The 12797-nt window shown below is 40.3% G+C and overlaps 3 protein-coding genes across 3 annotated transcripts; 2 read left to right on the top strand and 1 right to left on the bottom strand.

Annotated features, from left to right (window-relative positions):
• Window positions 1–1189: 1189 nt before the first annotated feature.
• On the bottom strand, window positions 1190–2693 carry FSST1_000342 (uncharacterized protein; the record flags this gene model as incomplete). Its single annotated transcript, XM_083223814.1, has 2 exons — window positions 1190–2013; window positions 2072–2693. The coding sequence occupies 2 exons, from the start codon at window positions 2691–2693 to the stop codon at window positions 1190–1192; spliced, it is 1446 nt and encodes a 481-aa protein (XP_083090524.1).
• A 2364-nt stretch (window positions 2694–5057) lies between these two features.
• FSST1_000343 (uncharacterized protein) lies at window positions 5058–5920 on the top strand (the record flags this gene model as incomplete). Its single annotated transcript, XM_083229520.1, has 3 exons — window positions 5058–5247; window positions 5297–5535; window positions 5639–5920. 3 exons carry the CDS (start codon window positions 5058–5060, stop codon window positions 5918–5920), a joined length of 711 nt encoding a protein of 236 aa, XP_083090525.1.
• Window positions 5921–8620: 2700 nt separating this feature from the next.
• FSST1_000344 (uncharacterized protein) lies at window positions 8621–10350 on the top strand (the record flags this gene model as incomplete). The annotated part of the gene is made up of 2 exons (XM_083229531.1): window positions 8621–8882; window positions 8936–10350. The coding sequence occupies 2 exons, from the start codon at window positions 8621–8623 to the stop codon at window positions 10348–10350; spliced, it is 1677 nt and encodes a 558-aa protein (XP_083090526.1).
• Window positions 10351–12797: the final 2447 nt, after the last annotated feature.

The raw sequence follows: 12797 nt of genomic DNA on the forward strand, positions 1-12797 counted from the left end.
GCGGACGCTATCGCTAAATTCCAGGGGACACTACGGATGTCGTCACCGCGGATTCTTCATTTCCAAGGGACTTGATGCGCCAGAAGTCTCCACTGAAGGAGATGGTGATGTCCATGATAGATAAAAAATCTGGGGACTGAAGGTTTCTTTTTTCCTCTTTTTTGGGGTGGTCAGATAATGAATACAAGCTCGTACAGACACAAGCATAGCCTACATGTTGTTTGCACACACGTTTGCTTGCGGCGCACTGGTCGCTTCTTCACGTATCACGAAAAGTCCTTTCATCTCGGGACATACAAACAGAACTTTAGGCAAAAGGCAATCACAAATCACTTGGCTCAAAATGGGCATGGTTTGAACATAATTACAGATGTAATATTCTTTAAATTAAATCTTTGGATAAATAATTATAGCGGTCTCACTTGAAACTCGCTCCCCCAGTCCCCTTCAAACTTTCTTACCTTGTAGAGTTCAATTTCTGCTGCCGGGTTCCCCCAACTGCGCGAACAAGAATCCCTTTCCATTCTTCATAAGTCAGAGCTTTTTTTTCAACGCGTCCGATGATAAACAAGGTCGGTGTGTCGAACGCTTATTTCATGGTACCAACCTCTCCTCGCCCCGAAACCACTTAAGCTGCCCCGAAAGGTAGAGGGTTTCGAGGTCCGGGGAGGAGGCACTGCATCATATTAAGCACGCGGTTCTCATCATCTGGGAGGTAAAGGTTAGCAATTGTATTGGAAAGCGTGTTTGCGTTGGTGGTAAAGACTCACGTTTATTTGAATGGAAGGGTCATAAGGAGAAAAGAAAAGAAAAAGAGAGTGAACGCGACCCGCGCAGATTTTAAAGGCTTTGCGACTTGCGGGTACTGTGGGGTCGCTCGCCGTGGTTGATCTTCGGCTGATTTCGCCGAATATCTCACCCTAGACTCACCTCAATTTAATCCAACATGAGATCCAGTTAGGGCATTGGAAACATTGACTGCTGGAAGCATAAGAGACGAAATTAGTAGGTCACTTTATGCTTCTTAGGATATAGTTCTTAGGCTGCTTATTTTTATCTCCTAAGACTTGGGAGGCCATTTTTCTACTACTCACTCAATAAGTTCCCATGGCGTTATGTCAAAATAACTGTGCCATAACGCGGACCAAGTCTCCATATCCACAGATATGATCCTGTTATTTTTATCCACCTATTGGTCAAATGGGAGGGCAGGGTAGGAGTTTGCTGCTACGAAGGCACTGGCTTCCGTTTGTTCTAGGATTCGCTGACGAATGGCTTCTTGTTCTGGCCCAACTTCTGAGCTTTCATCACCATCCGACTCCTCCACTTCATCTTCCTGCATTTCTTTCTTTTCAATTACTTCCCCAGGTTTAAAGGCATGGATGGCCTCATATTGCTCATCGTAATCATTTCCAAGACGCACCTTGAACACCAAATCACGAGCGTCAGCTGCCTTGCGCCATTCGCGAACTGTTTCTTCCTCAATTTCAATGTCCGTCTTCCCAATTAGTGTAAGACACGGATCCTCAGGGTCAACCGTGCAAAAGGCAAGAGATGTACCCCAGTCGTCGTTGAAGTCGATGGAGTTGTATTCCGCCCTGGGCATGCAAGCTGAGCATTTTGCAGCAGCTTGGTAAAACTCATTCATTAATCCTCCGTGGGCGTAGACTCGGTCCCAATGCTCTTCATCCTCTTGATTGCTGAGCGGTTCATTGGCGCGGAGACAAGTAAGTCCTTGCACGTCGTACATTCCCAATAGAAAGCTCTTGAGAGTTGGCCAATGTCGTGGGTCAGATGCATCCGACGCTGGTGGCCAAAAGATCGAGGGTTCTACGCAGCCATGAAAGGCAAAGTCTTTTAGGCCTTCTCGTTGACTGAAGCGACGGAGCTCGCGTGTGAGAATGTCTTCTCCATCTTGCATGGTCAGAAAACCTTTTGGAAGATGCCGCTGGTGATATTTCAACCCGAAGTTATGTATAGACGTGGGCAACATGGAGAGTGATTCAGCAAGCTCTAAAGGACAAAATATGTATGAGAATAGTATTTGTAATTTGCGTTGATGATTACTTACCGATTCTCTGGGATATCGAGGAGGATGTGCTAGTCAAGACACCACTGAATTCTCTCAGCCGTGGCATTTTGCTAGCTATATAGAATATAGACCGCGGAGAAGGTTCGATGCCACAAGAGCCGTTACTAATCATAAGAGACCTAACCATGGGCAACTCCGGAAGATCTGGCAATGTGACACCAACATCAAGGCCATGCGGACAACCGCGAAGGAAATCGCCAAAGACAGGGGTGACTAGCTCAAGATTGAGCAGTGGTTCCTGGATGAGAGGTGTTTTTGCAAGCTGGTAAAACAGAATTTGGAGAATCATGCTGGTAAAATCGGTTTTGGGCCGTCTGTCGAAAGGAGTTCGAGCTGGCATATCGAAATTTCCGGGAGGAAGTATGTACACTAGTTTGCGGATGTAGGAAAGTCTTGTCGGTGTCAGGGGACTGCCCATAATTGGGAAGCGAAAGGTCTCATCAAGTCGGAGGTGTCGAAATGTTTGTGCTTCAACGAGAGGCTGCCAATGTCTGCACAAGACTGCCAGAGGTGCGATGCGATTATCTGGATCAAGAGGTTCTCCTTCATCATAGAGACGAGAGATGATGTTGCATATGATCTCGGGGGCCAGGCGATCCATTTTGATTGTAGTACCAGGCACAGCCCAAGGTTTGAGTAAACAAGAGATCCAGTCACTTGTTGGTGTGTTGAGGGGGAGACCAAGTCAGCCGCACAGCACACCACGAATAGAATAAATGAAGGGGAATGTCTCATGGCGGGGGAATTACAATTTCCCGACCAACGTGCATACTGCCAAGTCCTAAATCAACTGCTACATGAGGCAGAGTACCTACTAAATTGCCTACATATGATAAGTGAAAGCTATCTCAATAGGGGAAATCATGTATAATCATATCAACTTACAAGACTCAAAGATGCCATTTCGAGCGGAAAAGTGGTTTTACCTATATGTACACGTGAGAAGCCTGAATCTTTTATCCAATCAGGAAACACCAAGGCGCAGTGGCGGAGTGGTCTAACGCGATAGACTAGAAATCTATTCTCTTCGGAGGCGTCTGTTCGAATCAGGCCTGCGTCGTTTCTTCTTTTTGTCCTTCCTGGGCAAAGGAACTTTTTGTCTCTCATATGATTGACAAACTTCACGAGATGCATAAACATGTCGTTGTGATCAGAGGAGGCGGCTAATAGGCCTACGTCAACAGTGTGTGTACTCGTCGACTTGAGCTGCTCCGTTACAGTTCCTCACATATACGGCCCAACGATTCCTAACCAGCCCTCAGACTAATAATCTCATTAATATCTTCATGTAAAAAGAAGAGATTCAGCCGCTATATGATAGTTACGCCTTGCAGGCTTGCAGTAATATATGTGTGTACCTAGATAGCTGTCTCCAATAATTTCAACGTGGCAAAAGTGCAAAAAGACATACAACACCGGGGATTCGCTGGTCGTCACCGACCCAACTACTAATCCAGCGCTTCGCAGCTTATCTATGGGAGAGCGGACGGGATCCCGAGTTCTCTGCGAGCTGTGGTCGTATGTGAAAGAAGAAGCAATGGTCGGGGTTTATATAGTGATAGTAGGAGGCAGTTCGGAAACTGAACTGACACTGTTGCTGGAGAATTGAGATCACTGAAGCGACAACAGAACCACTACCCAATCCATCTGTCATAAATAATAAATAAAAGCTATTTTAATAGCCCTTCCTCTTCCCTTTTCGAAGTCTCTGGACTTTGAATTCGTTTCGACAGGCATAACTCGAGGTACTATCCTCCCTACCGTTATCTGCTGTTTCTCTATCGGCGACTGGTAGCGCTCCAGCTTCAACGAGCTTCGAGCCAATTGGCCGGCGCATCATATATAACACATGGATCTAGACTCCAATTATTGGAGTCTCCCTACTCCAACCCCTCGTTAAGGTCATGGCCGCTAGACTTGGAGCTTAGCGTCATTCTGGCCTTCGTTTCTGCAGACGTATCCGGACCGACTACCGATAACAAGAGTGGGATTTCTACATGTAGAATTTCGATAAGCATCCTTTGTAGAGCATCATCCAGATCTTGAAGGAGAAAAAGCATTCTATTGCAAGTCCGACCCTTCTGAGTTGATTATATCCAGATACCAAAAAGTATCAAATCTTTTCTAGCTCTGAAATTATGTCGATCATTCAGGTCATCGCCATCCCCACTGACATTTCAAAAGAGAAGGACATCCCGGCAGACCTAGAGCGAGAAGCGAAAAGGTAAGACTACCAGCCAGAGCGAGGAGGTAGTTGAAGATGGGAATTCCAGATGCGAGAGTAAAAGAGACAGCCGACATGGTGAATGTGCAGCCAAGTCAGACTGCCCAGTGGGTAACAGTGTTCTTCTGGAAGTGCTCTGAATGGCGCAGAAGACGAACAAACATGTACTTGGCAGCAACGTGAACGTAGAGACAAGCGCTGACTAGAAGACCGGTGAGGCCAATGCCGTAGGCAACTTTCCAGTTAGGTTTGAGACGCCTGCTGGTTGATGTAAGTGCTGTGTTGTGCAAGTTAAGAGAACAAAATATCCTACTTGTCTAATTTTTTCAATCTCTTCAAGCTGTTGAATTGTCTAATTTACCATTCGTAAAAATGATGATCAAGAGTCTCCTGTGGGTTATGGCCGTGTCTGCCATGCCTCTTGTCGAGATATCCAGAGCCAAGTATGGTGAGCATTTGAGAAAGAAGTTTGAGATCAAGAACTTATGAGGTGGCATTGTCTTGGTCGAAACAGAGGATAGAACAAGTATACCTATTTTATTCGATGATTTGGTGCATAGATGTTTGACCGTGGGATGGTCCATGAGGGAAGGAGGTCGCTCTTTCCTAATGAATCTGTATCTTGGGTCTGCGAGGAAGGAGCTCGTCACCCTCCACCCGCCCCCAGGCCACCATGTAGTTCAGAATTCCTTCCCATGATGCTTCGTTTGATTCCCATGTCGAAAAGTGTCAATTGCTACCATGTCGGTCTTCTCAATTGATCCTCTGAGCTTGGTTGGCGCTATTCCCGATTTGGACTGGGAATGCCCTCAAACTCCTCCTCCGCCAGCTCCCCCAGAAGCGCCGCCCCTACCGATCTTCGAGCAGACGCCGGTTGAGACATGTTTTTTTGACTTAGAAAAGAACATGCTCGCTCGCCCTCCCTCTTCTCGTCAGTATTAAGTTATATATATAACTTCATCAACTAAACTTATAAATAGTCATCGATCTGGAAGAAGAGGCCGAGGTCAAGGCTGGTCTCCTCGAGGAGATGGCTCGTGAGAGTCGCTTTGGGGTCTATACAGCCCAATTGCCTCATTCAGAAGTAGACTGGACTGTGTCTACTGAGGCGATGGATGCTGGGGCCTGCTTAATTCCAGGAGCAGGGTGTAATGGCATTGCGGGCGTTGATGGCATCGGCACGAAGATCAAAAAGCACGTTTCGAAAGCTATTCACAAGGTAATACCAATTCTTGAATTCCCTACCTGAAAAATAATTTTTAATACGTTTCATTAATATCTGTTTTGATAATTCTCTTAGTTACTAATGTTGCATCTGTTAGAAACACGACGAAGCTATGCGGCTTGAGGCTGCCAATAAACCACCATCTCCTCCTCCCCGAGAGCCCAAGTTCGTGATGTTCCGTACCATGAACATCGAGTTCTTGGATCCGTCTGGTCTTGTTTCCTCGCCAGAAAGTGTTGCCATGGAATGGGAACCGACAACTCCTGTCGACACTGGTCGGGTGGTCCCCGATTCTCAAGAGGATCCTTTTGCTTTCTGCTTCGTTATTCCAGACTCGGCCGCAGATTCCGAGGAGGACCTGGACCGAACCACCTCCTAGGGGGTAGAAAGCTCTTTTTTGGTGTACGACATGGATGATGGTGTTGTGGTTACCTGCTAGGACATAAGCAGGTTTTATTCTTATTATATGCGAAGGAAAACGTACAAAACCCTCGACTCGGTCGTATCTGGTTAAAGGTCTCGAGGCCTGCCGATGGATGGCTCCCTTTAACTAGTAATAACCGAGTCGAGTACATCGACGATGAGTTCGCACTTCTACGTAGTGTCGATGATCAACTCCTTATCTCAAGGAGGCCAAGACGGACTCAACATCTGATGGTATGGGATAGAATGCTCGATTTCCTCTCACAAAGAGCAATACACCCTGCACATCCATCGAACCAAACCATCATCACCAAACCAAACCATCATCAAACCAAACCATCACCAAATCAAACCATCAACAAACCAAACCATCACCAAACCAAACCATCACCAAACCAAACCATCATCAAACCAAACCATCATCAAACCAAGCTGTCGCCAAGTTTTACTCAAGCGATAAATTTCGTTCAAAAGTTTCATGGCTCGGGTAATAAACAACACCCCCAACTAGCCTTACAATAAGGCAGCTCTGACTATCAACACCCTCATCTTCCTACAGTATTACAGCCTACTCTGGCGTGACAAGGGGTTTTCCCAAGGGTTATATACGGCACCTTTCTCAGCAACCAGAGACCCAGAGACCTCCCTTACTCTGTTTCAAGATGATGTATTTGTTCAGACACACCTGCATACCGACCTTTAACTTATAGGTCAGATATGCCTATGGAATCATGGCTTAAGTACAGCCCAACTACTCGCCTTCTCAGCCTACCTAGAGGTCTCTATCATGATACCCATTTTCACATGTGGAACGTCCACATGGTATCCACGAAGCACTATCCTAAACTGACTACAACCACAAAGAAGTCCTAGCCGAGACCGCTTATGTACATCGTGAGTACCCTCGCTTTGATCAGTCAATTTGACCATATTGGCCAACACGGAACCCGGGAGGAGATCGGATTCTGAGCTGAATGCGGCACATGACCTCTGTGGTGAAGGACCCACTAGCCATGGTTCCCCTATCACTAGACTTTCCGGTTCGCGCACGTTGGAACCGTTCAAACCGCTCTCCTCCTCCTCTATGCACACCTCCCAGCAGGTCATGCGCAATCAAAACGCCAGGTGCATCGTCGACAGAACCTATCTCACCAACAATGTACATTCAGCAGTTGAGACAAATCTACCGGGGAAGACGTCCCCGACCCAATCAAGCTCTAGAGAAAATCATCTCTGAAATCCGAAAATCCACACCAGACACCATCTTTTCATCAAATCCTGCCATCGGCAACCTCACCTCATAATACCACAGGCCTGACCATCAAAAAGCTCACGACTTTGCGGAGCACATAGGTGCTGTATTTGTCAGGATGCCACGTGTGTTGCCGGCCCGTTATCAACAACGAAGGAGCTGCTATATCACAACAAGAAGAAGAAGATACTGGTCATGAGACCTAACGAAGGCATAACGAAGACGCCCACCGCAGAGCAATGGCTCAATTTATATCCAATACGGCACATCAACCCTACGACCATGGCAACGAAGAAGCACAAGAAACCAAACCGGGGTCACAGAAGATGTCAACCATGAAGACAGCTTCGACGAAGCCACCGATGGCCATGAGGGCATGGATGAAAGCCCTAAAGCCACCAAAGTCGACCCTCAACAGGTCACCAAGACCACTGAAGAATCTGATCACAGAGGCACCGAAGACTCTCAAATCGTAAAAGAAGCCGCTCAAGGAGTTACCAACGAAAGGACTAATGACTATGAAGAAGAAATCGGACGCCTATCTCCCCCTTCTTCAAGGCATGAAGATAGTCTGGTGGGGTAAACTGGTCACTTTTGTAGACGCCCGAGGAAAATTGGACGTTATAATCATCAATCAATTAGAAGAAAAAGGCTACCTGAGACGGCTTACTGTATATATCTTCTAAGAAAACACCAAAGGAGGCCAGAAATCCCGTTGCCATGTATCTAGATAGCTTCATTTGCCCAGCTAGTCGTGCCTAAGGGGTGTTGGAACTCAGGCACACATATCCTACTTCACGCAGCTCGCTGTGACCCCTGGCAAGCTTCCTCATACACACAGAGCTAAGAAGGAAAAACATAGTAACATATTTACAAATGCTGTGTCAAACATTTTTAGCACACAGTTGAATGACTCCTGTGGTTCCTACGCTGAGAGCACACAATACAAAATGTCAGGACAGAAACACAGTCATTCTATGCGTAACAGTAACACAATCATGCATGTTGCTTCCCACATCTTTAACATAACCTATGACTCATGGCTCATATTTCCATAGGTAACTGTCACCTTCTTTTAGTTCCCTAGCAGCTGGCAGGCAGTGATTAACACTCTATGATTGTCCCAACAGCTGACAGGTAGCGACAAACACTCTGTGATTGTCCCAACAGCTGACAGGTAGTGACAAATATTCTATGAATAAGAGTGAATGGGTATTTGATCATTTACTGAATCACGCCGCTGATAATTTTCATAAATACATGAACCTCTCCCACTTTCAAAATCTTTTCTTCTTACCTCGCAACAACAACCTAAGCACCATCGACAGTTGATCGTATTATTACATTTCTATTTCACTTTACCCTCGACATTCTGGCTATTTTCGCCATCGTCATATCACCGTCATGAGCGGCTCAGGCCTAGACATTCGGCCTGCGGCTCATGGATCCATACCGCCTGAGCGTATGAAAGCCTTGGTAATGACCGCTCCGTGGTCTTTTGACGATACAAAGCCTACCGTCGACGCGGCATTTCGTAATAAGATACCCGCCAAACACAAAAAGGATGGCGTTTTCCATCTCGGTATCGGTATGGAGGGCCTGCTGGTAGATTCCAAAGGGGAATGGGGCCGAGCAATATTTTCCCGAGACAAGGAAGAATTTCCTGGTATGCTCGAACTTTCTGGCCCTTTTGCTGGCTCTGATTAATGATTCAAACAGTTATGATTCCTATGAACCGCGTCCGAATAGGTGCTACTTGGCGTTCGCTCCCCGACAAGCTTCGCGAAGCAGAGTCAATCGACCCGAACCCCAACCAAGGACTGCCATACACTACACATCCCGTGTACAACTACATCAACAGACTTTGGGAGACTTTTCACCAACAAACCGAACGGTTTCGAAGTCTTGGCCTATCTGATTACAAAATACGTCAGCTGTTCGGTGCCAACTTCGCGAAAAATGTGAGCCTTATCAGCGAAGGGTTCACACCCCAAGTCAGGCAGATCATGTCTGATGGAACATTCACCCTTGCCAACATAGCTACACTCCCTCAGGTCACCCCTCAATGGCCAGCTCCAGGGTCCAGGGTGATCTACATTATCTTGTATCTACGACAAGACGGCGGTGTAGGTGTCGGTCTTTACGTTGGGCAAGCTAACCGACATGCATGGTATCGGCTCAGCGGGCATCAAGATCACATGCATGATAATTCTCCACACTACAATGTTGCTCGCCACTCGAGACCTGAAGATCGTCGAATGATTCCCATCATCGTTTGGAATCCAGATCAGGTTGTTCCAACTGAGGTCGTCGATATGGCCGAACAAACGCTGATGGCGTTGTTTGATAGCTACGCCCGCTGGACCCGAAGCAATGCCTATAGGGACACCGACCCTGTAGGCTACAGCCAGGCTTCCTTCATCAGAGAAGTCAGCGCCTCAATCAGACTGACCTGCCATCTGCCTTCTTATGATATTACAGGCACGAATACCATAAGCCCAATATTCGACCTTGCGCGACTTCAGCCACTCGATTGCTATCGATCATCAGCCAAGGCCACTGGCCAACGTGGAATGACCACGTTTAGGCAGGCCAGACATGTACCCCCACCTGCTAGAAACCGCACGCGAATTAAAACTAGATGGATAACTCCAGATGGTACGCTGAAGCAGATGAGCTTCACGATCCCCCCAGAAGTAAGCCGTGTTAACACTAGCCTGTATTTGGCCTTCGAGATCATGCACGACGGGTTGCCTCACGAGGTTCCATATCTGGGCTGCCCTACTGTAGGGCCTTTCGAGAACTTCAGCGTTGCAAGCAGTCTCGGTATTGCACTCGAATGGTACGATGAGTCTGCCAACGGGTGGAAGAGAAGTTACCTGAATTCGAAAACCTATCGCGGCGACTTTCAGGTTGGGCTCCGAGCCTCCGACACAATGAAATCTATTGCTCCCTGGCGGCGCTGTATGAATATCATCCAACTTCTGGAAGGGATCGATTACACAGAACCCCTTAATGGCTTTGATAAGAGTCTCCACTTTATATCTGCGGATGTCAAAGAACTTGTAGTGGATCACCTGTTACGGGGGATTTCCCCTACCACCTTAGTTATCACTTTAGTAGGCTTAATATAGCGCTTTCTATTATATACCCTATTATAATAACTTAGCCTAATTAATAACCTTTATATATATATAACCTTTATATTTTTATAGTAATAAGACTAAGATTACTTTAAATATTTTTTAAGATTAAATTATTAGATTTTTTTTATATATTAAAGTATATATTTAAACTTTTTTCTCTTAAACTTTAATATTATAAGGCTAAAAGCTAATAATATATTACTTAAAGAATATATTATAATAGAAATTAAAAACTTAAATACTAAGTTTAGCTATATAGCTTATAAGCTATAAAGAATTAAAAACCTTATTTTTATAATCTATTAAAGTAATATAAGAAATAAACTTTTTATATTATAATATAAATAACTTAAAGTATTATAAGACTTTAAAGTAAATAGGAAATATATATATTTAAAATAATAATATTAAATTAGAATTATAATCCCTAGAATCTTATAATAATATATTAATTAAAAATAAAAACTTTTTAAAATAAATTAATTACTAGGAAAAGTAAATTAAATAAATAATATAATAAACTAAATATTTACTATCTATTAAATACTATAGCCTATAGGATATATTAATAGACTAATAAAACTTAAAGTTTAATTAAATATATTATATTAAATACTATAAAACTTCTTAAAGTAGCTATAATATTAAATATTAAACTTATTAATAGGCTTAGCTAAAATTAATAGAAATTAAATATTAGCTATAAAATTATATTAAAGCCCTTAAAAATTAGAATATAAAATTAAATAAATCCCTTATAAATTATATTAGCTTAGCTAGAAATCCTATATTCTTATAAATACTTAAAGTTAAAAAATTAAGTCTATTTTTAGTATTATTTAAATAGGATTAAATACTAGCCTTTAAGCTATTATTTTAATATTTATATAAAAATTTAAAATTTTAAAAATTTTAAAAATTTAAAAGTTTAAAATAAAACTTAAATTAATAAATAAAACTTAAACCTAGAAACTCTAAATTTTATTAGCTATAAGATATATTAACTTAATATCTATTAAGCTAGCCTTAAATTAAAATCTAATATTTTAATTAAATTAAATTAAATAGTAAAATAATATATTAAATACTTATAAACTTAAATTTAAAATTTTAAAATTTTAAGACTTTAAAGAGTAAATATTAAGTTATAATTAAAGTTTATAGAAAATAATAATTAACTTTAGCCTTTAAATATACCTAGAATTAATTTTAAAAATCTTAATTTTAAATAAATTAAATTTTATATTTAGACTATAAATAAGTATTAGAAAATTAAATTTTTTATATTATTAAACTTTATTAATTTATATTATAATATTAAGTAAATATAAGCCTAATAGAAATACTTTTTAAAGGCTATTAAAATATATTTTTAAAGAAGTTATACTTAAATAAGTTTTTACTTTAAATTATTTATTTTAATTACTTAGAAGTTATATTAGCCTTATTAATAATAACTTTATACTTAAAAAGGTATAAGTAAATAGAATATTATTACTTAGAGTTTATATTTAATATATATAGTAATATAATTATTATATTTTAATAAAGCTATTAAAGAAATTATACCTTAATAATAGAAATAATTAAAATAAATATTAATTCTACCTTTTTAACTTTTTTACTTTATTATTTTATATTATTATTATAATTAAAAGTATAATTTATTTCTATTTCTTATTTTATTAATAATTATCTAGATATAGTAAATAAAGTCTATAAACTAAGTCTTTATAAGTAAAGATTACCTTAACTATATTACTAATTAAACTTTATTACTTTTTAATTTTATTATAAACTCTTTTTATTTCTTTATATTAAAATTACCTAGCCTTAAAATCCTATCTTTTAAGTCTTTTTTATTTATTTTATAAGTACTAGGAATTTCATTACTTAAACTATAATTATTTTTTAACTTTTTATTATTATTATTTATTTTATTATTTATTAGTAAATATTTATTAACCTTAAAATTTATATAATTTAATTTAAGCCTTAAATTTCTTTACTTTAAGTTTATTATAAGTAGCTATAAAAATAATATTATTTTCTTTAAAAAACCTAATAATTATAAATTATATATTTTTATTATCTATATTAAGAAAAAAATCTAATAAGAAAATAATAATCTTATAAAGAATAATTGATAAAATAATAAACTAAGAGATAAGTTTCTTAAGTAAGCTTTTTAATAAGGCCTTATAGATATTATATTATATTAATTTAAGGAAGAATAGTTTAATAATAAAACTTTTAAAGAGATTATATATTTATTTTAAAATAAGTATAAGAATATCTTAATATAATATAATAATTCTTTAATTACTAAGGCTTATTATATTAAATAGGTATTATATAAAATACTTTAAAACTTTATTTAATAAATATAAAACTTATATTATTAAATTCTATTAATTTATTAATTTATTTTACTT

The sequence above is a fragment of the Fusarium sambucinum genome, chromosome IV, assembly GCF_050947815.1.
Source record: "Fusarium sambucinum isolate potato_lamoka chromosome IV, whole genome shotgun sequence".
Classification (NCBI taxonomy): domain Eukaryota; kingdom Fungi; phylum Ascomycota; class Sordariomycetes; order Hypocreales; family Nectriaceae; genus Fusarium; species Fusarium sambucinum.